Source organism: Palaemon carinicauda, chromosome 6 (assembly GCF_036898095.1).
Source record: "Palaemon carinicauda isolate YSFRI2023 chromosome 6, ASM3689809v2, whole genome shotgun sequence".
NCBI classification, from domain to species: Eukaryota; Metazoa; Arthropoda; class Malacostraca; order Decapoda; family Palaemonidae; genus Palaemon; species Palaemon carinicauda.
In genome coordinates, this window is record NC_090730.1 from 154,920,176 (window position 1) to 154,947,676 (window position 27,501).

Consider the following 27,501-nt stretch of genomic DNA (forward strand, 5'->3'; position numbering starts at 1 on the left):
TTTGTTTCCTAACTATACAAAGATAAATAGAAGAAAGACAGAGATGATGAGAATGGAATATGCAATGGAAGATGGAATATGCAATGGAAGATGAAATATCATTGGAAGGAGAAAGGATTAATGAGGTGGAATCATTTAAATATTTAGGAACTATGATCTCTGTTACAGGATCTTTAGAATTAAGAGTTTAGTGAAAGATTGAAAAAAGCAAAATAGACAATGGTTTGGTTAAGTAAAATTTGGAAATCAAATTGCCTGAAATTACATAAAAAAAATCAGGCTATATCATAGTGAGATCGGTGTTACTGTATGGACATGAATCGTGGTATAACGATGAAACAATATCCAACAGATTTTGTAGATTTGAGAACAAAGCCCTCAGAAGAATATGGGGAGTAAAATGGCAGGACAGGATTATAAATGAAACTATAAGAAAGATTACTCAAGTGCCGTATGTGGATGAGGTCATGGTGAGGGGTAGGTTGAGATGGTTTGGGCTTGCTCTTCACACTCCCCAAAAGAGATTAAGTTCACCAAACTTTCAATTGGGCTCCACAAGGCACTAGGAGAGTTGAAAGACCCAGGCCTACATATTGATTTAAAAACTCAAGATAGAGACGACTGGCAAAATCTAATTGAGGCCCTTTGTGTCATTAGGTGTAGGAGATGATGAGGATTATACAAATCTGAGTCCTTTAACTTCCTGCCTACACCTTTTCCCCAGAGTCCTGGAAATAATCAAAGTAACTGTTCAGTGGAAGGGGGAGGAGTTCCCCGCAGCAAACACTTAAAGACCGGCTATGGCCGACACCTTGTTACAAGTTCCAGCTGGGCTTGAATCAGTATTATATTAAAGAACTCGAGTTTGTATAGTTAGGAAAATTGCAAATTTTAGAATTTGTGATATTTAAAGATGAATTTCCAACTTAAACATATACTCTATTGGAATCTGAAAGTGACAAAAATCAGATTTCAAAATTGTTGTCGGTAATATTGTCTTCAAAATTTGTCAGTTGAATTATCATTACATTGCGTACCAAATTTTTGTATCGGTATTAATTCAGCAATTTTATGTATTCCAGCCTGTAGCTGCTTGTGCAATGCCTGTTATGAAGGGATGGCGCATCAAGACTGACAGCGATATGACTCGTAAAGCCAGAGAGGGTGTAATGGAATTTTTGCTCATCAATCATCCTTTAGATTGTCCCATTTGTGACCAAGGTGGAGAATGTGATTTACAGGTAAGTTTATATAAATAATTCCACACAAAATTGTTTGAGAAGTTAATTCAGATATTTTGAATACAAGAAAACTTTACTTTTGGTTTTGGAGTATGTATGATTGTGGAATATTCTAGTTACATGAAACTTCAATAATATGGAAAAAATTTGAGTTCTTGTAGCTTTTTTATATTTTTCAAGAATCTTTAATTTATAGTATCTAAGAGTATAAATTGTATGATGGTTATTTATAATGGAAAAGCTCTAAGGTAGTGCAAAATTACAATTTCATTTGTAAATGAGTCTTTGAAAATAAACTCAACTTGAAAGAAAAGACACTTTCCTGAGCAACAGTTGGCTTTAGCCCATCCTTCTTTGGACTACAGCACTGTCGAAGTTCTATGTCAGAGGGATATTTAGACCAGATACGGTAGTTTACCAGTTCTTCTTCACCCAAGGGGTTAACTACTATACAGTACTGTAATTGTTCAGTGGCTACTTTCCTCTTGGTAAGGGTAGAAGAGACTCTTTAGCTATGGAAAGCAGCTCTCCTAGGAGGACACACTAAAATCAAACCATTGTTCTCTAGTCTTGGGTAGTGCCATAGCCTCTGTACCATGGTCTTCTACTGACTTGGGTTAGAGTTCTCTTGCTTGAGGGTACACTTGGGCACACCATTCTATCTAATTTCTCTGCTTGTTTTGTTAAAGTTTTTATAGTTTATAAAGGAAATGTTTATTTTCATGTTATTGGTCTTAAAATATTTTATTTTTCCGTGTTTCATTTCCTCACCGGGCTATTTTCCCTGTTGGGTCCCCTGGGCCTATAGCATCCTGCTTTTCAAACAAGGGTTGTAGCTTAGCAAGTAATAATAATAATAATAATAATAATAATAATAATAATAATAATAATAATAATAATACAATAATAATAATAATAATAATACAGTAGGGTCCCGAATTATGCGAGAATTTGGTCGATGAAAGGCCTCGTGTAATTGGAAATTCGTATATTTCGAAACACATCATGGCGGCAAACAGCAACCTACCCGTCAATTTTTTTTTCACTCCATTTCTAGCTTTCTAGCTATATATATATACTGTATATACACTGTGTGTGTGTATGTATGTGTGTATGTATGTATGTATATATATATATATATATATATATATATATATATATATATATATATATATATATATATATACTGTAGCTTTTATCTTAACAATACTGTAAGAAATCCTTCTTATAGATTTTTTTTATAAAATACTGTACAAAATTTCTTTTATGGATAAATAAAACAATAAAAAGTTGTTAAAGTTTTGATAATTTTCTATGACTGTAGTATTTACTACTGTACTATGCATAGCTTACTGTTTTCAGTATTTTCCGAATGATGTAGAATTATTTCCTATAGATACAAAAAACAAAAAAGGGTTTTCAAGGTTTGATACAGTAAGTATCTAGCAATAGTTAAAAATTACAGTATAGTACTGTATATCCATGATGACACTCCCACACGTAAACACGGCCAGTAGGCGCAAGTGTGCACTAGGCTGCTGTACGATAATCACGCTTTTTTTGCCCTGAGCGGTCATTTCACTAATGATAATTTTTCAAAGTTAATATAATTTCTTTATGCTTATAATTCGTAATTATAGTTAAAAGTAGGGATATTAATTAAATGGTTGAGTAAAAAAAACAATTAATACTACTATTATTTAATTTCAAATGGCTACATAATACTGAATATTCTAATGGGTTCTTTTTATCTTCAATCGTAAATCTTACGCCTGGATAAGCAACAAAAGGAAAGGAATAGGTCTCTCTCTCTCTCTCTCTCTCTCTCTCTCTCTCTCTCTCTCTCTCTCTCTCTCTCTCTCTCTCTCTCTCTCTCTCTTCATATCGTTTCCTGTATAGTTTTCAAATATGTTCGTCATACATTTGTACATTATTTATCCACTTTATTCTCTCTCTCTCTCTCTCTCTCTCTCTCTCTCTCTCTCTCTCTCTCTCTCTCTCTCTCTCTCTCTCTCTCTCTCTCTCTCTCTCGGCGTTTCCTTTCCCTTTATAGTTTTGTGAAATTTCATTGTCCAGTCATTCGGTAATGAGAAGTCATTTTCGCTTTCGACATCGAAAGAAAACTTTGTTTCTTCAATATACTCATCACTGGAGGATTCAGAACTAGTGCTCTCATTATCAAACAGGTTATCATTATCAAAATCCACAACAAGAATATCATTTATTTCATCTAAAGAAATAACCTTCCTCTTTAGACCTTTCATTACAAAAGGAACAACAAATAACCACTTATGCATGAACGCCCGAGCGCACTGATAGGAAACCAGTTCAAACCAGAGTTTTGTAACATCAAGCTACCTTCAGAAAAATAGTTGCCAGACATCATATAAGTTTCTATTCACAGTCCCATATGCTGAGAGTGTTGCCAAGTGGTGATCCTATAGTTACTATACGAGTAAAGTAACATCACGAGACTGACGGCTTGTAAAAGGCAATTAAAGTCATGAACGGAATATACAGTTGAAGGCGGTACCGAGTAGATCGTGGTGAACGGTTTATCACGTGGGTGACGCTTAACAGATTAAAAAAACATTTTATATAGTTCGGTATTTTCTCTATCCATCCTCTCCCAGAAAACCTTCAAATGTGAATTATCGGAATGTGTGCAGATCTTGGCAGTGCGATAACTAGTTAGCGACTGAGAATAAAAAAAATAAAAAGCCCGATTGACGAATGACGATGCTGATGAAGAGGATATCGAATACCGATTTTTCCCTAATTGATTTTTTCTACGTTCTGTCTAATCCAATGTACAGTACATTCTTATGTAAAGGGCGAACCCCAACATTTCTTGATGCTGCTACACTTTAATTATAGATATTTTACCACCAATTTATAATCTTTATTTATAATAACATCTTTAGTAAAAGCTCTTCAATATCACTTTCAGGAGTAAATGCGTTTATGATCGACGATGAAACGTAAAAAAAAAAACGTTTTCCTTTTAAGAAGGCGTTTTTTTAGGGAAAAAATAAACAACACGAAATAAAATTGCTCATATTTCATATATTTTGATTTTCTAAGGATAAATAAAACATTAATTATAACATTATTATTACATAGTACCTGGTAAGATATCTTTTGCCGCAAAAGTTAACCTATAGACAGATGTTAAAATTGGTTAGCGAGTTCGTTATGATCAGCGATGGAACGTACTAAACAAAGTAATGGGTTTGGTTGTGGTGACATGTTTGGCAGTAGCATGATATAAAATAGTCTCTATTTTGATGGTTTTTAATTTAAAGTTTAATGAATAAGGATTTTTCACCATAATCACAACATAAGTATACAAATTAATTAGTACAAATATGGAATATTATACATATAGGTGTTGGACAGTTAGGCTAGGCCTAGCGACAAGTTCACACAACAGATGGGCAAACCTTAACATTTTTCATCCAAAACTAGTCTTAAAATGTTTGAACAGAAATCTTTCTCTCACATTCCCCCCCCCCCCCTTCTCAGACATCGGGGAACCATCACCCCCCCCCCCCAATACAATTAAGAAAACAATAGATTTCCTACGCTTCGCGGTGCTTGACTCGCGGATTTAGAATGCTCCTCGCAAATACAGGAAAATGTTATTTTTATTAATAAAATAAATTTTTGAATATACTTACCCGATAATCATGTAGCTGTCAACTCCGTTGCCCGACAGAATTCTATGGAGGGATACGCCAGCTATCACAATACTAGAAGGGGGTGTATTTACCAGCGCCACCTGTGGCCAGGTACTCAAGTACTTCTTGTTGACACCTCCTCAATTATTCCTCGGTCCACTGGTTCTCTATGGGGAGGAAGGGAGGGTCGATTAAATCATGATTATCGGGTAAGTATATTCAAAAATTTATTTTATTAATAAAAATAACATTTTTCAATATCAAACTTACCCGATAATCATGTAGCTGATTCACACCCAGGGGGGTGGGTGAAAACCAGTGTACAAGATTAAAGGATAGCTAAGTATCCCATATTTCATATAATCAGTTATCCACAATAACAATGAAATAATAAGTACCTGGTAAGGAAGTCGACTTGAACCGTTACTCTGCCTTTAATAAGATCGTCTTCCTTACTGAGCGCAGCGTTCCTCTTGGGAGGCTGAATCAACTCAAAGGTGCTAAAGTATACAGGGCTGCAACCCATACTAAAGGACCTCATCACAACCTTTAACCTTGGCGCTTCTCAAGAAAGAATTGACCACCCGCCAAATCAACAAGGATGTGGAAGGCTTCTTAGCCGACCGTACAACCCATAAAAAGTATTCAAGAGAAAGGTTAAAAAGTTATGGGATTATGGGAATGTAGTGGCTGAGCCCTCGCCTACTACTGCATTCGTTGCTACGAATAGACCCAGGGTGTAGCAGTACTCGTAAAGAGACTGGACATCTTTGAGATAGAATGATGCGAACACTGACTTGTTTCTCCAATAGGTTGCATCCATAACACTCTGCAGAGAACGGTTCTGTTTGAAGGCCACTGAAGTAGCCACAGCTCTCACTTCATGTGTCCTTACCTTCAGCAAAGCAAGGTCTTCTTCCTTCAGATGAGAATTTGCTTCTCTAATCAGAAGCCTGATGTAGTAAGAAACTGAGTTCTTAGACATTGGTAGAGAAGGCTTCTTGATAGCACACCATAAGGCTTCTGATTGTCCTCGTAATGGTTTTGACCTTTAGATAGTACTTAAGAGCTCTAACTGGGCAAAGTACTCTCTCCAGTTCGTTCCCCACCATGTTGGACAGGCTTGGGATCTCGAACGACTTAGGCCAAGGACGGGAAGGAAGCTCGTTTTTAGCCAAAAAACCGAGCTGTAAGGAACATGTAGCCGTTTCAGATGTGAAACCTATGTTCCTGCTGAAGGCGTGGATCTCACTTACTCTTTTACCTGTTGCTAAGCACACGAGGAAAAGAGTTTTTTAATGTGAGGTCCTTAAAAGAGGCTGATTGGAGCGGTTCAAATCCTGATGACATAGGGAACCTTAGGACCACGTCTAGATTCCAGCCTGGAGTGGACAACCGACGTTCCTTTGAGGTCTCAAAAGACCTAAGGAGGTCCTGTAGATCTTTGTTGGAGGAAAGATCCAAGCCTCTGTGGCGGAAAACCGCTGCCAACAAACTTCTGTAACCCTTGATCGTAGGAGCTGATAGGGAGCTTACGTTCCTTAGATGTAACAGGAAGTCAGCAATCTGGGTTACATTGGTACTGGTTGAGGAAAAACTGCATTGGCCTTGCACCAGCTTCGGAAGACTTCCCATAAAGACTGATAGACTCTGAGAGTGGATGTCGTCCTTGCTCTGCCAATCGCTCTGGCTGCCTCCTTCGAAAAGCCTCTAGCTCTTGAGAGTCTTTCGATAGTCTGAAGGCAGTCAGACGAAGAGCGTGGAGGTTGGGAGTACCTTCTTTACGTGAGGTTGACGCAGAAGGTCCACTCTAGGAGGAAGAGTCCTGGGAACGTCGACCAGCCATTGCAGTACCTCAGTGAAACATTCTCTCGCGGGCCAGAGGGGAGCAACCAACGTCAGCCGTGTCCCTTTGTGAGAGGCGAACTTCTGAAGTACCCTGTTGACAATCTTGAACGGCGGGAATGCATACAGGTTGAGATGGGACCAATCCAGCAGAAAGGCATCCACGCGAACTGCTGCTGGGTCTGGAATCGGAGAACAAAACAAGAGGAGCCTCTTGGTCATCGAGGTAGCTAATAGATCTATGGTTGGCTGATCCCACAGGGCCCAAAGTCTGCTGCAAACATTCTTGTGAAGGGTCCACTCTGTGGGGAAGACCTGACCCTTCCGGCTGAGGCGATCTGCCATGACATTCATATCGCCCTGAATGAGCCTCGTTACCAGCGTGAGCTTTCGATCTTTTGACCAAATGAGGAGGTCCCTTGCGATCTCGAACAACTTCCTCGAATGAGTCCCTCCCTGCTTGGAGATGTAAGCCAAGGCTGTGGTGTAGTCGGAGTTCACCTCCACCACCTTGTTAAGCTGGAGGGACTTGAAGTTTATCAAGGCCAAATGAACTGCCAACAACTCCTTGCAATAGATGTGAAGTGTCCTTTGCTCCTGATTCCATGTTCCCGAGCATTCCTGTCCGTCCAGTGTCGCACCCCAGCCCGTGTCCGATGCGTCCGAGAAGAGACGGTGGTCGGAGGACTGAACAGCCAATGGTAGACCTTCCTTGAGAAGAATGCTGTTCTTCCACCACGTTAGAGTAGACCTCATCTCTTCGGAAACAGGAACTGAGCCCGTCTCTAGCGTCATGTCCTTTATCCAGTGAGCAGCTAGATGATACTGAAGGGGGCGGAGGTGGAGTCTCCCTAACTCGATGAACAGGGCCAGCGATGAAAGTGTCCCTGTTAGACTCATCCACTGCCTGACTAAGCATCGGTTCCTTCTCAGCATGCTCTGGATGCATTCTAGGGCTTGGAAGATCCTTGGGGCCGACGGACAAGTCCGAAAAGCTCGACTCTGAAGATCCATACCCAAGGAGACAATGGTCTGGGATGGAACGAGCTGAGACTCCTCAAAATTGACCAGGAGGCCCAGTTCCTTGGTCAGATCCATAGTCCATTTGAAAATCTCCAGACAGCGACGACTTGAGGGAGCTCTTAAAAGCCAGTCGTCTGACGGAGCCGGACACAAGATCATGATACTGCTGCACAGTCTGTAAACTGTCAATCATGGGCAAGCGAGGAAGTACAGTGACAACCCGAATCTGTCTAGACTGTCTGGGTCGTACAGACAACTCCTTAACGGGTTGCTGAGGTTGCCCACTGCGTCACAACAAGTCCCTTCTGTTGGTTGTTGAACGTCTTCCCCGTGACACATTGACTCCGTAAACAAAAAATCCTCTAACAAGGACTAAGCTTGGACTGCATGTCATGCAACACAGCTCAAGGTCTATGGGAGCAGGTGTGGTAACAGACGGGATTAGCGGCTGAAGTGTAACCATTACCTTCCCTGTAAGCATGTTATGCTTAAATAAAAGTCCATAAGAGGTTATGCAGCTAAAGGCTCCCTCCAAATGACAGAGTCCTCAAGGGAATATCAGAAGGAGGGAGAAAAGAACTTTCTCATCTACAGGGACCTTATCCTAGAAAAGCTAAGTTCTCTGAGTGAGGGTTCACTGGTGCAAAGCAGCAGACTAGAAGGCAACGTTATGAAACTGCTTGACAGTCTAGTGAGTTGGCAACAACCCAAGATGTGTTGAGAAGCATGCGGTAAGGTATGCAGAGCATGATGTATGCAGAGTATGCTGTATGCAGAGCATGCTGAATGCAGAGCATGCTGTATGCAGAGCATGTTGTATGCAGAGCATGCTGAATGCAGAGCATGCTGAATGCTGAGCATGTAGGAAGTAGAGCCTGCTGTAAGCAGAGCCTGCTGAAAGGAAAGCAGAGCGTGTGCATGGCGTTTAACATTTCTCAGAAATTCCATGACCAGTGCTAGAGTGCTTAATGCATGCTTGCATGGGGTTTAAACCATGGTATGCTGAACAGCAGAGTCAGAACGAGCTGGAACAACAACAGAGGTTTCCTCAACTTGAGGGAAAACCTGAGGTTCAGACTGCATAGGCTGAACAACAGACGGAGCAGAAGGCAGGTGCAAGGGTGAAGGAGGTTGACTCCTAGCAAGAGTTGCACCCAAGGATTGTACCAGCTGAGCGGAGGACGGAGGCGGAGTAGTCCGTTCCTGTTCCTGAGAGATGAGTGGAGCATGAGAAGGTTGAGGCTGCGCAGAACAAGGTAAAGTTCTAGCAAGCTGAGGCTCCTGAGGCGCAAGTGCATGGTGTAGATGAGCTTGCCTAGATGAGGGTTGAACTCGGTGCAGCGCTGGTTGAGCAGACAGACTCACGGAGGGGAGAGGTTGTTGTACCCCAACCGAGAGTTGCACCACTGGAGGAGCAGCAAGGGGAGGAGGAGGAAGAGTGTAACTCTCCTGATCCCAAAGCAAGGGTTGCCTTAAAGAAGGCTGAGGCTGAACAACACTGTGAACAGCAAACTCCGAAAGTGGTTCAACATCGTACGCCTGGCAGAAGGAGCTGCGACGGGGTGCAGCGAGTGCAGGCGGGTGCAGCACAGGCTGAACGGGTGCAGGAGGTTGGTGCACCACCGGTGCAGGCGGGTGCAGCATAGGCTGAACGGGTGCAGGAGGTTGGTGCACCACCGGTGCAGGCGGGTGCAGCACAGGCTGAACGGGTGCAGGAGGTTGGTGCACCACCGGTGCAGGCGGGTGCAGCACAGGCTGAACGGGTGCAGGAGGTTGGTGCAACACTCTCAGCACGACACTCACGCATCAAGTCCGAAAGCTGTGCTTGCATGGACTGTAGTAGAGTCCACAACATCATACGCCTGGCAGATGGTACTGTGATCAGGCGGAGCGAGTGTAGGAGGAGGGAGTGTAGGCAGAGGCGGTGGAGCAACACTCTCAGCCCGACACTCACTCATCAAGTCCGAAAACTGTGCTTGCATGGACTGTAGTAGAGTTCACAACATCGTACGCCTGGCAGATGGTGCTGCGACCAGGCGGAGCAGGTGCAGGCTGGGCGAGCACAGGTGCAGCGAGAACAGGTGGAGGGAGTGCAGGCGGTGCAACACTCTCAGCCCGACACTCACGCATCAAGACCGAAAGTTGTGACTGTATGGACTGCAGTAGAGTTAACTTGGGGTCGGCAGACACTAAGTTCTGCTGAGGTAAAGCCTTAACAGCAGAGATCTGTTGTGGCAGAACCTTACTCCTCTAAGTCGGAGTGTAATCAACTGATGACTTAGGAGAGTCAGAGCTAACCCAACGACTGCATTCGGGTTGTGAACTTTAACTTCGTACGTCTGGCATAGGTCTGGACTTAACGTTTAAGAAGTCTTGAGACCTGAGACCAGCGTTACTCTGCCTTTATTTTCTCCCCTAATCTCTTCTGCAGACGAGCAAAATAAGGGCTCAATCGTCTGCGGGTGGGAGTGACGGTCTCGGTAAGACACGCCCACAACCACCGAGAATACTTCTGTGCGCCGATCAAGGCCTGCTGAACCCTTATGCCCTTCGACATTGCTTCTCCCCTGGGCTTGGGAGCTTGCAAGAGGTCCCGGACTGGGAGGACGACTGGCGCGCACAAAAGTACCCTCACGCACTAATCACTTATCACTTTGATTTCTGTTTGCACTTATTTCACTGAACTCGAAACTTAAGTGGTTTGTACCTGAAATACGCAATTCTATCCTTTCTCAAAGTTAGTAATTGCGAAAACAGAATTACAATGTAACAGAAAAATCTAATGAAAGATAAATCAGTGGTTGGAAAGAGACTAAACACTAGATCACTCTAGAAACGTTTAGTTTCTTCCCCTAAAGAGACTAGGGAGAAGAGCAAAAATCGATAATGACGTTACTCGTACGCCTGGCAGGCTTGAATGAAACGTTTATCCTCTTTCTCCCTCCGTCTCTATCTCTCTCTCTCTCTCTCTTGACTTAGAACCTGAGAGAAGAGCCCAATCATATATATCGTTAAAACATTATTGTTAAAGGAAAAAACTGAAAAGTTCCTTTATTAGGATCAAAACCATTAAGTTAAGAAAGAATGAACAAAACGCTAGAAACGGTTACTCTTACTGCAACGTGAAACCGTGAACATTCTTTCTCTATCGTAACGATAGAGTGCAAGTTGAACGTTCTGAACGTCAACAACTGCAGAGACAAAACAAAACGTTAGTTCAGCTTTGAAAACAGTACGAGACTGTCAAAGAAAATCTTTCAAACTCTGTGGCGGAAATAGCATAATATGTTAACAGGTAAAACCGAAATGACGGGCTCAAAGTTTATTAACTTCGGTAAAAGACCGCCTACTATTAGGAAGGTCGAATATAAACAAATATAAAAATTAATTTTAATGAGTTTATAATAAAAGGAAGTTAATCGAAGAGGCCTATAAGAGGCGGAGAGATATAAAATAAATCTATAACTTTGTTAAGCAAAATTAAGAAAGAGAGTCTATACTCTCTTAGACACCAACACTTCCGTCTAAGGGAAGGGTCGGCCATTGAAAGGTGAACGAGAGTTCATACTCTCTCGTCACCAAAATTAATCAAATTAATTCCAAAAGCTAACTAAGCTAATATAGAAGTTTTCCAGTAAAGCGACAGCCGAAATCAAAGAGAAATACTTCACCAAAGTCGTGAAAATACTCCAAGAACATAAGCGTATCCCAGAACGTCTTGCCGGAAGCACGACAGAGGAATAATTGAGGAGGTGTCAACAAGAAGTACTTGAGTACCTGGCCACAGGTGGCGCTGGTAAATACACCCCCTTCTAGTATTGTGATAGCTGGCGTATCCCTCCATAGAATTCTGTCGGGCAACGGAGTTGACAGCTACATGATTATCGGGTAAGTTTAATATTGAAAAATTAATTTTTAAAAACTATCGATCGCGTAATTGAGGAATCGCGTAATTAGAACACGTGTAATTCGGGACCCTACTGTACCACCGACATAAGAGGTTCAAATTCTCAGGAGAGGTTTTGACTGTGAGTCCCTTCACTTTTTTGTCTCTCAGCTAGATGATGTCTTTAAGCTCTCAACTTCCAGGACAAGCACATTCTTCTGCTTTCTGTAGTTGAAAGACAAATGCCAGATAAAGGGATCCCTTGTGGAGCTTGAGGCACCAGAAACTCCTAATAAGAAAAAAAATCATTAGAGAACATGGAAGAAATAAACCCGCCTTATTTAACATAGTCTGAAACTCTACTTTTAGGCTTTTCTAAATAATTATAGTAAAGTAAAAGTAAAGATGTTTACAACTATTTGATAGAAATTGAGATAGGGTGAAAAGAAATATGGGAAAATTATCACATCTTGGGTCTGGAGGGATGTCTCAAAGTACCTTTTAATTCCATCAACTGTATTGCACAGTAGGTGCACTGTATGCATGGTCTCCCTGGTCCCAGTGCTGAATCAGATTCTATACACAGATCCAACTAGCTCAGCTCAGTTATAGTACAGAACAATACCGGTATTAAAGAAATCTTGGTTCCCCTTTATCCCTTGCCACTTCCTGCTAGCTGCTCTTGTCCCAAAAAGCTAAGAAGCTACTGTATCATGTGAGCGTACTCCTTTATTCAAGAGTAAAACTTTTCCATCAAAGCATAGGTTCACATGCTGAACTCTTCTCCCTTGTTCTTTAGTCTGTTAAATATATTTAAAAATTAACGTATTGGAAAATCAGACAACTTTACTGTCATCTACTTAATGTCACAAAACAGTACCTTGACAAGTTTTCATAAAGGTCTTTGTTGGCAAATGGGTATAGTATGATAGTTTACCTCTCTATCCCACTTTTGACATACTCGCTTTTCATCCATTTCATATCGAGTCATCAGTTACCATGAGGTTGTTTAGAGTATTACCAGGGAGGGTATTGGATATTTAAGCCCTTTTTCCAGTTCCTGTACTACTTTCAGATAAGTAATCCTGACACTTTCCATACTTTAGAACAGCCCAGCCTTAGTACATGTATTGGCAATTTACAAGTAATTAACATAAATTGAAATCTTGCATCCTTCGATATGTTTCCCTAAGTTATACTCCATCTGATGTAGCCTTCTGCTACAAATTTATTTTTACATAAGCAGACCTTTTAAAATGTGTTTCATAGAATGCAATGTAGTTCTTTTTTTATTCATTTGAATGTCAGGCTTCTTTGTAGGAGACCTCTTTCTTGTTAATAGATTCTGAAAGTCTACTCTTTAAGTTTTTTTTTTTTTTTTCATATAAAGGCAGTAATTAGTAACATGGCCAGGTGAAAATATCAATGATTTGAAATGAAGTTCGTAAGGGGAAAACGGTGGGATGCATTTTTTGGGGTTTTCCAAAAGTATACTCTAAAGTTGAAGAATTTTTTTAACTTTAAATGTGACACCTCTATGTTTTTGTTTGTTTGTGATAGTTTAATCAGAACACTAAGTAAAATATCGTGGTACCTACAGACTCCTTAAGTAATACATGTATCATTTAATATGAAATGTTTAAATAATGACATTGGGGTGAATTTTAAATCTGTTATTTTAATTTCAGGACCAGAGTATGTCGTTTGGATCTGATCGCTCCCGCTTTTTAGACAAGAAACGAGCAGTAGAAGACAAAAATATTGGCCCCTTGGTGAAGACTATAATGACTCGTTGCATCCATTGCACACGTTGTGTTCGATTTGCATCAGAGGTACTCTACCTAGTTTAGATTTGTAGTTTTCCACCTTCTACATTCCTAGAATATTTAAAGTCTAGGTTTTAAAGTTATTTTATTTTAATTGTGCTGCAAAATACTTAAGATATTAGTTTACCACTGAATTCATACTATTTTGTGCAGTATGGTACCAGGGAAAAGAAAGTTGCTATACGTTAGAGTTTATGATGAATAAATAAAAGAATCAAGTAAAACATTCTTTTTGGAAATTTACTGGTCATTATTAGAGTTCCTTGTCTGATATGACTTATAATCACAAATTTACAAATTAATATATTGAATGAAATTTGGGCTGGCTCTTGTTGTCATGTTTAAAAAAATGAGGTGGTCAGTTGCCTTCGAGTAGAAATTTCATATTTTATATCCTTAGGGAAAGCAACCATCAAGCTGAAATTTTGAAATCATTTGTAAAGGTAAAATGATGTTGCCTTTTATTTAAAGATTGCAGGTGTAGAGGACCTTGGAACAACAGGCAGAGGCCATGATATGCAAATTGGAACATACGTTGAGAAGATGCTGATGTCAGAGCTGTCTGGCAATGTCATTGATCTTTGCCCCGTAGGAGCCCTTACTTCCAAAGTAAGATTTCTTATACTTTATTTTTATTTTATTATCGTCAGTATTGCCATTTTTATGTACTTTTTTAGAGATATTTTGCTTGTATATATAAATGATTTTGTATTTCAGCCTTACGCTTTTACTGCAAGGCCATGGGAAGTTCGTCGTACGGATTCCATTGATGTCTTAGATGCTCTAGGGTCAAACATTGTTGTGAATCACCGAACTGGAGAAGTTTTGAGAATTTTGCCACAAACTAATGAGGTAAGCCTAGAGACAAAAAAATATATGGTTTCACTAATTGTATAATGAAATATATTAATTGAAATACTAAGGGTTACATATGCGAGTATATTAGGTAATATGGTACACAAAATAGATTCAAAATTCCCAGTGCTCTTAAATACAAGAAAGTACAGTTAACAATACTCTAAGACAAGTTAGGAAATTTGCAGTGACATTTAAAAACAAAAACGATATACAGGACTCGTAAGTTTTTATTAGTCGGATCCTTTTACCAGCTTGGAGCGGTGTTTTAGGTGCTATAAATTTGGTTTTTCACCATTTTCAAGAGTACTTTGATTGAAACTGCCATTTTCTAAATGGTTACTGACTTTCAGGAAATTAATGAAGAATGGTTGTCAGATAAGTCACGTTTCTCATATGATGGACTCAAAAGACAACGATTGGTTCACCCCATGGTCAAAGATTCTAATGGGGACCTTCGACCTTGTGAATGGGAAGATGCCCTTATTGTGGCTGCCAAGGCTCTTCAAGCAGCTAATGGGTCTGTTGCAGCTGTTGCTGGAGGTTAGTATAACTTCTTCAATGTGGAAGGGTTGTAACTCAAATTTTGTCATTTTTCCTTTATTAAATTTCAAGATTTTAATCAATTTGATCATCTGAATTAAAGAAAATATCTAGTAATGGCTCCTAAAGTTTTGATGGGGTTAATTTGTTCCACCTGAGCACCTTTGTTAATTTCGCATCATGGAAAGAGAATTGAACAAGCATACCAATTAAGGAAATCCTTGGTTTCTTGGTTTTTTACTTATTTTTCCCTTATAAGATGAGATCTTGCTTTTTAACAAATGTTTTCTATTTTTATTATTCCTGTAGGACTTGCTGATGCAGAGTCTCTTATTGCACTCAAGGATATGGTCAACAAGCTTGGAGGTGATAATGTATGCACAGAAGAGGTGAGTCATAGCCCTCAAAAGTATTTTGTGTTCATGTAAGATAGTCATTTTGTAAGTGCCTTTTTTCACCCACTTTGGCAAGCATGCCACATTACATTTTTCTCTTTGTTACCTTTGTGTGTTACTGCTGGAACTGGGCAGAAAGACTGATATCAAGGGACTTCAATATCTGACTTGTCAGTCTTTTAGTGCTCTTCTAAGATTTTAAAGCAGCACCTACCTATAACTCAGCTGGGTATGACTGCTTTTTCAGTATTTTGCATTAGCCCTTCTTTGTTTTGTAATTTACTTCATTTCGTAGTTTTTTTCTTTTTCAATTGTGTAGCATATATTACCTTGTGTATCCTCATGTGAAGTTTATATGCTAAAGTTTGTTTTCTGCTGTATACAGGGTGCTCATAAAGTAACTTTAAAATTAAAAAATATATTACAAATGCAATTGAAAAGACAAATATGTGGAAATTATTACAAAATGAGGAGTAGATATCAGAGATTTTTTTTCCTAATTTAATACACCTCTTTATTGGCACCATTAGTTGCATGAAGTACACGAAGATGGTATCTTTCAATCTACTAGTCTGGAAATTTTTTATTTAGGAATGTATGAACAAGGAGTCCCTAATGTGGTGGTGCACCATCCTGCTGGAAAATTATATTGGTTGCAGGTCATTAGTTAAAGGATCAAGTAGAAAAATTGACCTGTGATTTAATTGCACATGCACCACACATTCACCGTTGGACTATCTTAATGAAGTTCCATTGTAACATGGTGATGTTCTGATCCCCAGGCTCTCATGTTGTTTTCAGTATCCTTGAAACATGAAAGAACCCCTCATCACTAAAACCAACACAATGAAAAAGGTTTCATCCTCAGAAATTCACTCCAACCTGTTGACTGTTACCTCTTTTCGTCTTGATTTATTGATTGGCTCAAGTTCCTGTATGTGTTTGACTTTGTAAGCATTCAATTGCTAGTTCTTGTGTATGACTTTGTGCACCATTGAATTTGGTAGCTATAAGTGTCTGGCAGCAGTACTGATGGACTTTGTAGGAAAACGATCAAAGGCTTTTCACAATTGATGTTTTCCTCAAATGTTCTTGGTTGTACATTCCCCCTATATCCAACACTGTCTCTCTCTGTTTCCATAAACTTCTTGTGCCATGCACGAATTGACGGGTCTCTTTCATACTTAGTTTTGTAGTTGCATATCTGATTTAGTTTCAAGAAACTATGACACACATGCCTTTCCAAAGGAGTAGCCATTTTTAAGGGGTTCATTCAACAGTACCTTTTTCATCAACAGAGTACCTGAAAAATGGCAAATGCAATGTGATTAAAAACTTTGATAACTGCTTAGTACATAAAACATATCTAATTAAGATGTCAATAGCTGCTGTAATATATTTTTTCAATTGTAAAGAGTCTTTATGGACACCCTGAACTTATAAATAGTTTTAATGGTCTTGATTACACTTCTTTTATTAATGTATATTGATTTCTCTTTTTCCTATGCTTTATATTGGTATGGAATTACTTTCAAGTTACTTTTGTGACAATATTTATAATGTTTAAAATTACCTCAAATTCACATTTTAAGACTCGCTTTGTCTTACCTGAAGGATTTTTCCTGTAATGAGACCACTGTCTTTGACCAAGGTAAAGTTGAAGGTTGGTAGCCAGGTTCTGAGAAGACCAAAGGGGACAGATGAAAAGTTTTAGGCAAGAAGCAACTTGGCTGTTGCTGCAAAAAACCTTTAGTGCTGTATACAGTATTCTTCACAAGGCACACTGTAGATGGTAACCACACAGTTCTTCACAAGGCACACTATAGGTGGTAACCACACAGTATATGTAATGCTAATATTTTTATTGATTGTACATGTCTTATACTGTGTATTGCAACAATGTCTTCATATGTCATGTGCCATTTCTATGTAGTGGATGCTTTTGCCTTGATCAATATTACCAATCAGATTCCTAGTCTACGTCTTGGTGAAAGAGGTCATTAAGGCAGCCTAGTACCTCTTCAGCTTCCAGGTAATGTGGGTAGTCAGTCTTCCTCTTTCTTGACCCCCTGCACCTCCCCTGTTTTATGTACAATTACATGCTAGCATCTTTACCACCTGAGTCATCCAACCGTAATTCATTAACCCTTCTACCCCCCCAATGGACGTACTCGTACGTTTCACAAAACTCATCCCTTAACCCCCATGGACGTACCGGTACGTTGTTGCAAAAAGCCGCTATTTGCATTTTTTCTTTGCATATTTTTGATAACTTTATGAGAAACTTCAGGCATTTTCCAAAATAATGAGACCAACCTGACCTCTCTATGACGAAAATTAAGGCTGTCAGCGCATCCTCAAAAAAAAAAAAAATTGCAAAACGTGCTTGGAAAAGAAAAATGCCTGGGGGTTAAGGGTTGGAAAGTTCCAAATAGCCTTGGGGGTAAAAGGGTTAACATCCCCCCGTTAAGTTTACTTGGAACTTCACCAATGTAGATTTTATGTGTGTGAAAAGGGGATGCTGAAGAGAAGTGGTGGGTTAGCAGTCATCCAAGTTCATGGGGAAGGAAAAACCTTTGTTTCATTAAACTTCACAACTGCCACATAAACCTACATGTAGTTAAGTCGGTGTTGGTTAGGAAAAAAATTCAATATGGCAAATGTCACCCAAGTGAAACTTAAGGGACGGGCATTTCTGCAACAAATATTGTTTTGTAGAATTTCATTACAGTATAATGATAATTCCTATTTATGGTGATAGACTATTGATAAGCTAGGATTTTAAGACTTGTTAATTTCTTAATCTGTTACTTTTTTCTATTCCACTTTTCTTCCCACCAGATTTTCCCAGATGCAGGAACTGGAACTGATCTTCGTTCATCATACTTGTTAAACACTAGAATTGTAGGAGTGGAGGAAGCTGACTTAGCCTTACTTGTGGGAACAAATCCTCGATATGAAGCTCCTCTGTTTAATGCAAGATTGCGTAAGTCTTGGGTTCACAATGATCTAGATGTTGCTATGATTGGACCCAAGGTTAATCTTACCTACGATCATGAGGTACGGTAAAAGTATTTTATTTTATATCTTCTTATTTGAATATAAAATAGTAGGTCTCGGTGTAGGATAGCATTCTTACGTAAACAATCATTGTAATTTTTACAACGCTTAACTTTCAACTTAATTCATTTTGTGAATATTGAAGATTTAGGAGATTTTCTATAAAGATTACCAGATTTTACCAATTTGCACTTCATATGAGCTCTTGTGGAAAAGGGTCTTTAAAAATACATGAAATATTATATGTCCGATATCTTTAATTCACAGAATCTAGGAGATGACACATCAATTATTCAAGGACTCTTAGATGGCTCTCACCCGTTTGCTGCACGTCTATCTTCTGCTAAGCGACCTATCATTGTGGTTGGATCAGCTCTTTTGTCACGGCCTGATGGAGCAACTATTTATGCTAAGCTTTTGGAATTATCACAAAAGGTATTACAGTAATTGATATGTTATCCAGAATTTTATTTTTATTTTCAAGTTTGTTGATTCTATTGAGAGTAGTAATTTTCTAGTATGAATAAGGGTTGATTGAAAATTCATCTGTATTTTATATTTTATTGAGAATTTGAAAGCCTATGGTTTAGAATTTGGTCCTTTATGTCAGATTCGACTCGTATGTGAAGGAGGCTCCGACTGGCGAGTTTTGAATGTACTGCACCGAGTTGCCTCCCAGGTTGCTGCCTTAGATCTTGGTTATACACCTGGAGTGGCAAACATTCGTGATGCTCCTCCCAAAGTTTTGATTATGCTTGGAGCTGATGACGGAGCAATCACACGGGAAGACCTGGCAAAGGACACTGTTGTTATTTATCAGGTATGTTGTTTAATATCTTCTCATATTAAACTTTGAATCTTGATATGAAATGTTATTACACAACTGTAAATCATGGATTTTTTAAAAGCTAAATGACAAATATATAACAAAAACTTATAATATATATTTCTTTTATGAAAATGCTATTCTCTTATTTAGAATAAAATTCATAATAGAAAAATCAGCAGTGATAAAATCAACATGCAAATATAGGCTATCAAAAAAATATATCCAGTCGTGAAAAATTTCATATGTAGCTAATGAGGGGGTATTTGTTGCCTCGTAGTGAACAGGTTAAGTTGTCACTGTCAAGTATCGCATTGTTATACAATAAGTGAAGCAGGAAACATGGTGTGACTAAAAGTTTTCTTTTTCTTATGTTGTTCTGTACAGAGTAAATATTTACTGTATTTTTTTCTCATGGTACTGTGTGCTATGTTAATATTTACTGTATTGTACTCTTAATATCAATATAATTTGCATTTTACACTGTATGCAATTGGAAGTTCAATTCATCATGCTTTCATTTATTTGTAAAATGAAATTTTATATTATTTTTGTAATTTGGAGGATTGTTATTTTTTCTTGGTCACGTCTGTATTATCTCAATTTACATCACATTGGCACCTGTCTTTTGAATACATGTAAATAATTTTCTTTCCAAGTCGTAAATGTAGCTCAACTTTTTTCCTTATTACAGTAGGTTTATGTTTGATTTACCCCTGTAACCATACATACATACATATACCAAGGCATTTCCCCCAATTTTGGGAGGTAGCCGACATCAACAAAGAAACAAAAACAAAAAGGGGACCTCTACTCTCTACGTTCCTCCCAGCCTAACAAGGGACTCAACAGAGTTCAGCTGGTACTGCTAGGGTGTCACAGCCCACCCTCCCACATTATTATTATTATTATTATTATTACTATCCAAGCTACAACCCTAGTTGGAAAAGCAAGATGCTATAAGCCCAGGGGCTCCAACAGGGAAAAATAGCTCAGTGAGGAAAGGAAATAAGGAAATAAATAAATGAAGAGAACAAATTAACAATAAATCATTCTAAAATAAGAAACAACGTCAAAACAGACATGTCATATAATAAACTATCAACAACATCAAAAACAAATATGTCATAAATAAACTATAAAAAGACTATGTCTGCCTGGTCAACACAGATGAAGCTTCATAATGCTGAATCCCCTACTGCTGCTACCTCCGCGGTCATCTAAGGCATCGGAGGCAGCAGCAGGGCCTACCGGAACTGCGTCACAATCACTCGCCATTCATTCCTATTTCTAGCACGCTCTCTTGCCTCACTCACATCTATCCTCCTATCACCCAGAGCTTCCTTCACTCCATCCATCTACCCAAACCTTGGCCTTCCTCTCGTACTTCTCCCATCAACTCTCGCATTCATCACCTTCTTTAGCGGACAGCCATTTTCCATTCTCTCAACTTGGCCAAACCACCTAAACACATTCATATCCACTCTAGCTGCTAACTCATTTCTTACACCCGTTCTCACCCTCACTACTTCGTTCCTAACCCTATCTACTCGAGATACACCAGCCATACTCCTTAGACACTTCATCTCAAACACATTCAATTTCTGTCACTCCATCACTTTCATTCCCCACAACTCTGATCCATACATACAGTTGGTACAATCACTTTCTCATATAGAACTCTCTTTACATTCATGCCCAACCCTCTATTTTTTACTACTCCCTTAACTGCCCCCAACACTTTGCAACCTTCATTCACTCTCTGACGTACATCTGCTTCCACTCCACCATTTGCTGCAACAACAGACCCCAAGTACTTAAACTGATCCACCTCCTCCAGTAACTCTCCATTCAACATGACATTCAACCTTGCACCACCTTCCCTTCTCGTACATCTCATAACCTTACTCTTACCCACATTAAGTCTCAACTTCCTTCTTTCACACACACTTCCAAACTCTGTCACTAATCGTCCAAGCTTCTCTTCTGTGTCTGCAACCAGTACAGTATCATCCGCAAACAAAAACTGATTTACCTCCCATTCATGGTCATTCTCGTCTACCAGTTTTAATCCTCGTCCAAGCATTCGAGCATTCACCTCTCTCACCACTCCATCAACATACAAGTTAAAGAACCACGGTGACATCACACATCCCTGTCTCAGCCCCACTCTCACCGGAAACCAATCACTCACTTCATTTCCTATCCTAACACATGCTTTACTACCTTTGTAGAAACTTTTCACTGCTTGCAACAACCTTCCACCAACTCCATATAACCTCATCACATTCCACATTGCTTCCCTATCAACTCTATCATATGCTTTCTCCAGATCCATAAACGCAACATACACCTCCTTACCTTTTGCTAAATATTTCTCGCATATCTGCCTAACTGTAAAAATCTGATTCATACAACCCCTACCTCTTCTAAAACCACCCTGTATTTCTAAGATTGCATTCTCTGTTTTATCCTTGATCCTATTAATCATTACTCTACCATACACTTTTCCAACTACGCTTAACAAACTAATACCTCTTGAATTACAACACTCATGCACATCTCCCTTACCCTTATATAGTGGTACAATACATGCACAAACCCAATCTTCTGGTACTATTGACAACACAAAACACATATTAAACAATCTCACCAACCATTCAAGTACAGTCACACCCCCCTCCTTCAACATCTCAGCTCTCACACCATCCATACCAGATGCTTTTCCTACTCTCGTTTTATCTAGTGCTCTCCTCACTTCATCTATTGTAATCTCTCTCTCATTCTCATCTCCCATCACTGGCACCTCAACACCTGCAACAGCAATTATATCTGCCTCCCTATTATCCTCAACATTCAGTAAACTTTCAAAATATTCCGCCAATCTTTTCCTTGCCTCCTCTCCTTTTAACAACCTTCCATTTCCATCTTTCACTGTCTCTTCAATTCTTGAGCCAGCCTTCCTTACTCTCTTCACTTCTTTCCAAAACTTCTTCTTATTCTCTTCATATGAATGACCCAATCCCTGACCCCACCTCAGGTCAGCTGCCCTCTTTGCCTCACGTACCTTGCGCTTTACTTCCACATTTTTCTCTTTATATTTTTCATACTTCTCTATACTATTAATCTGCAGCCATTCTTCAAAAGCCCTCTTTTTCTCTTCCACTTTTACCTTCACTCCTTCATTCCACCATTCACTGCCCTTCCTCATACTGCCTCCAACAACCTTCTTTCCACACACATCTCTTGCAATCCCAACAAAATTTTCTTTTACTAACTTCCACTCCTCCTCTAAATTGCCAGTTTCTCTTACTTTCACTTCGTCATATATAATTTTCAACCTCTCCTGATATTTACTTTTTTCCCCCAGTTTTATTAGCTCTTCAACCCTCACTACCTCCCTTTTACATCCACCTACTCTATTCCCCCATTCTTTTGCTACAACTAATTTTCCTTCCACCAAAAAATGATCAGACATACCGTTAGCCATACCCCTAAACACGTGCACGTCTTTCAATCTTCCAAACATTCTTTTAGTTATCAACACATAATCCATTAATGCCCTTTCTACTACTCTTCCATTTGCCACTCTTACCCATGTATACTTATTTTTATCTTTCTTTTTGAAAAAGCTATTACGTATCACCATCTCTTGCTCAACACACATATCTACCAGTCTCTCACCACTCTCATTTTCACCTGGTACGCCATACTTCCCAATGACACCTACCCCTCCAGCGCCCACTCTAGCATTTAAGTCACCCATGACAACTACATAATTCCTTCTACCCAGTCCTTCTACACACCTAGTTAATTCATTCCAGAACCATATTTTAAGAATTAACTGTAGTTTAAATGTCTCAATCATTACTGTAATTATCTTTGGGTTTTTTTCAGGGTCATCATGGTGACAGAGGAGCAGAAATGGCAGATGTTGTGTTACCTGGTGCAGCCTACACTGAAAAGAATGGTACCTATGTAAATACAGAGGGAAGGGCTCAGCAGACTCGAGCTGCTCTTGTACCTCCTGGAATGGCTCGAGAGGACTGGAAAATCTTGAGAGCTCTTGCTCAGGTGTGTACTATACGTAGAAAAAATTAATATTTAGAAGATAGCTTTATTAAAACTCTAGTTTTTATTTCTATTTTGAACTTTGGTGTGGCCTCTTGATAAACCGTGTACCAGTTCCAGGTACAGTACATTGTTTCGGCCTATCGACAGCTCGTAAGTTTCCACCCTGGTCTCGGCATGGGCACATGTCAGCAACATAGAGTACGTCGTCTTCACCATCTAGACTACTGGCGAACTCAGGAAACCCTTCTCCTTCACCAAGACATCTTACATTTTGCTAAATTAGGAGAAGTTAATGCTAGTCCCTGCATGAAAACTTACCTCGGGATGGACATCAACACGGTCCTAGGAAGAATCTCCCCCTCTCAGGACAGATGGTCTTGCCTGAGAGGTGTTGCTCTCCTCTTCCTATGACAGTCCCACCTACCTGCACGTCAGTGGCAGAGACTTCTGGGACATCTCATCCATGTAACAATTGGTGCCGACAGGTCGTCTTCATGTCATTCATTATAATGGGAGTTGAAAAGGCAGTGGTTGCAACATTTCGACCAGCCTCTCTCATAAGTGTTGATAGGGAAAAGTTCAAAAGAGATCTATGTTGGTGGTCGGACGGCAAAGGTTGGCCTCTAAAGTTACTTCTCTTTAGCAATGCATCCAATGAAAGTTGTGGATTGCACTGCCTTCAACATATGGAATTGAGTCAGTGGTCATCACTGGGTCGTCTGAGCCATATCAACGTACTGGAGCAAAGGCAGTGTTCCTGGCTCTTCACCACCTTTTCCCTCTTCTTCATAGTCACTCGGTGGTGTTGATGAGCGACAACATGACCATGCGCTGTATCAACTAACAAGGAGATACTGTGTTACTTCCCATCTGCTAGGTTGTAGTGGAAGTTCTAGAGCTAGCTTGTAGTGGAAGTTCTAGAGCTAGCTTGTAGTGGAAATTCTAGAGCAGGCAGACTTCAACTTGATTGCTCTTATGGCTCGTTTCATTCCAGGCAAGCAGATTGTAGTGGTGCACAACTTGAGTAGGAGGACTCATGTCATTGGTTCATAATGGTCTTTTGATTCTGGATAGCAACAGAGATCCTGACTTTGTGGGGTTCACCCAAATAGACCTGTTTGGAACATTTTTGAGCCACAAACTTTCACTACTCTCTGGTTTTAGATCCAAATGCCGTATTTCAGAATACTTTCCAGCACCCGTGGAACAACCTTGACACCTATATGTTTCCACCTTTTTGCCTCATCAGAAGTATCCTGAATCGAGTTTTAACTTACGCCCGACTTCAATCTGACTTTCATAGTACCCGGACCTTCTACATTTGCTAATAGAGACTCCGAGGGAATTGCTACCTCTTCCCGATCTGTTGTGCCAACCACAATCCAGGATCTTCCGTGGTACGGCAGTATCCCTTCGGCTTCATTCTTAGAGGTTATCCAGCATATCCTCTCAGAAAGGCTATAGGTCTGCCTGCCGAGTCATCAGCACCCATTGCCTGGCCCCAGCTTGGTAGAGAGGGGGGGCTTGGGCACTCATTATATGTATGTATGGTCAGTCTCTAGGGCATTATCTTGTTAGGACATTGTCACTGTCCCTTGCCTCTGCCATTCATGAGTAACCTTTAAACCTCTGGCATTCCTCCATCTCCTAGCCAAGTGTGATCTCTTCTGTTGTCAGTGTCATAGGAGGGGGGGTGTCTCTTGTGGAGCCTCTATTCCGCTCATAGCCGACTTTTCACTCTTATCTTGTCAAGGAGAAACTTTGCTCCGTTTCAGCAGTAAAAGTCTATCGCCCAGCCTTATGCCAAGTATTTTGACTAAAGGAAGTAGACCTTTTTTCTTTGGTAGGACTCTCGGTGTTCATGTGAAGTTTCGAACAGACCTGCTCTCCGGTTGACGTGAGACTTCCCTCATGAAATGTAGTGAAGTTCTGTATTCCTTAAAGAGGGCACCTTATTAATGATTGGAACGAGCCTCTTACCTTAAATACGGTTTTCTTGCTCGCTATGGCTTTGGCAAAACGTGATAGTGAGCTCCATGGTGTGTCTTTCAACATCACTCATTAAAGGGGTTGGAGCCCGGTCTCGTTCACCTTCATTCTAGTTTGTTGCTAAAACCTAAAACCCTTCTTTTCCAGATCCTAGGGTTTTATCTTTTCAGATTGATAGCCTTCAAGCACTGACAGTAATTCTGATTTGTTGCTTTTGTGTCCTGTGAGAGCCCTGAGGCACTATCTCAAGCAACCAGACCAAATCTGCAGCACCTATTCATTATTATGGGTAGGTTGAAGAAGAAAGTTACAAAGAACACCATTTCTTCTTGGTTATGGGAGTTCATTGACCATTCCCTTTCACCTCCCTCTCCTTCCTCAATGGGGAGGCCTTCAGTCAGACCACATCAAATAAAAATGTTGGTGCTTCACTGGCATTTAAAAAGAGTGTAGCACAGGTTCTTCACACAGGTATGGAAACGTCAAACTACGTTTACTGCCCATTACCTGCGAAATGTGACCCACAGGTACTTAGACATGTTCACTCTGGGGCCTGTTGTAGCAGTACAGCAGATATTATAGCTACCTGGGATCCTCTCAGGACAATTACCTCCAGATCTAGAGAAAAGGGTACGAGTAATTCTGGGATGAAAGTAAGAGTGACTGGCACCTCATTTTCCTTTCAATCTTCCCCTCTCTTGGGATACGGCATCAAGAACCTTGCCTGCTGGAACTGGATCTTGGTGCAGGTAAACCCCACTCAGTGTGTTGTTGTTCTATACTTAAGTATAGAACAAAATTTTCCCCACACTCCTTTTTGGTGGGAGCATGAGGTATACAGGCAAACCCCTGTATCACAATTGTGCCTTTTGTGTTCGGAAATTATGTGGAAATTGGAGCTAGGTAAAGTTAAAGTTGAACAGCCAGGTAAGAAAGAGAACTGATGAAAAATTAAGAGAGAAAACTGCAAAAAGAGTTCAACCTATGCTGCACAGAATTTGGTACCATCAATAGCATGCTGCTCAGGCATTATTGAGGTTTTCCCTCCAGGATTCCATTTGAAATAATTTTCAAAGAAAAAATGATAATGTTGAAAGCTAACTTTTATTTGGAGTGTCAGTAGTATATACCGTATATACTCGTGTAATGTTTGACTTCGTGTAATGTTCGACCCCCCTATTTTGCCTTCAAAATCATGAATTCATCATATACCTCATGTAATGTTCGAGTCTTGATTTTGGCAGTAGGATAGAGGTCTTTTATCTCCAGCATACCATAGTTACCAACAAAGTAAGGGCTATGCCTAAATGCGACAAACAAATGTATAAAACAAATCGGAACAACTCCTAAATACTAACATCTGTTTACAATAACAATTGAGTATTCAGCGTACATTTTCTAGCGAACACTTTAGTTGCAAACAGCCGATTATCATCACCGCCTAATAGCTTTCAAAAACAAGCAAATACTACAAGTAGCAAACAAAATTAGTTCATCGTTTTGAGTAACAAATTACCATTACCGGTAATTGCAGGTAATTACGGTGATTATAATTACCCGTTATGCTAATCATTTTTTCCCTAATATATATGAATAAGAATTTACTCATAACCCATAAAGATGTCTACCAAGAAATATGAAAAATTTACTGCAAAATTCAAGCTTCAAGTTATTGCAGCCGCTGTCCGCTGAAACGACAAATAACGTTCAAGCCGTAAAAATATTTGGAGTTACCGAAACTAGCGTTCGAACTTGGAGAAAAAAAAAATGTGGATTCAATTAGGAAAATTTTTTGCGGTTTATTATTAATATCAATTAATATACCATACCAAGTAAAATAAAATGAGCCTAATTTTTTCATTAACTATATCACGTTATAACATACGCAACCCGACTGTTTGCTAGCTTCATACCTGCTGCGTTATGGTAAAGTCATTACTCGTAGCGGAAAAAAAATATTTATGATGGTTTAGGAAATAAAATCCATGCTAATAATATGCCTGGTGTTAAATGAACATGGTTAGTACTGTATATATAGGCCTAGCCTATGTTTACCTACCGGTAGGTAACCTTATATACGTTTAAGCATAGCCTACGATTACCTACCGGTAGGTAGCATAGCCTAGGGTAATGTTCGCGTAGGCCTAGCTTACATTTACCTACCGGTAGGCCAGAAATTTTTACTTTTTCAAATATATATCTCGTGTAATGTTCGACCCTTACTTTTTTAACTGAAAAATAGGCCTTCAAAAATCGAA

General features: G+C 39.7%; 1 protein-coding gene across 1 annotated transcript in view; it reads left to right on the plus strand.

Moving 5' to 3' along the window:
- Nucleotides 1-1,088: 1,088 nt before the first annotated feature.
- Nucleotides 1,089-27,501, plus strand: part of LOC137642753 (NADH-ubiquinone oxidoreductase 75 kDa subunit, mitochondrial-like) — a 34,282-nt gene continuing 7,869 nt past the window's right edge. The window contains exons 1-10 of the mRNA XM_068375596.1: nucleotides 1,089-1,241; nucleotides 13,364-13,507; nucleotides 13,973-14,110; nucleotides 14,219-14,353; nucleotides 14,710-14,899; nucleotides 15,209-15,288; nucleotides 18,136-18,354; nucleotides 18,622-18,789; nucleotides 18,965-19,174; nucleotides 23,078-23,254. Coding sequence (XP_068231697.1) covers nucleotides 1,101-1,241; nucleotides 13,364-13,507; nucleotides 13,973-14,110; nucleotides 14,219-14,353; nucleotides 14,710-14,899; nucleotides 15,209-15,288; nucleotides 18,136-18,354; nucleotides 18,622-18,789; nucleotides 18,965-19,174; nucleotides 23,078-23,254 — 1,602 coding nt within the window. The 5' untranslated portion in view covers nucleotides 1,089-1,100. The remainder of the gene's footprint in view (nucleotides 1,242-13,363; nucleotides 13,508-13,972; nucleotides 14,111-14,218; nucleotides 14,354-14,709; nucleotides 14,900-15,208; nucleotides 15,289-18,135; nucleotides 18,355-18,621; nucleotides 18,790-18,964; nucleotides 19,175-23,077; nucleotides 23,255-27,501) is intronic.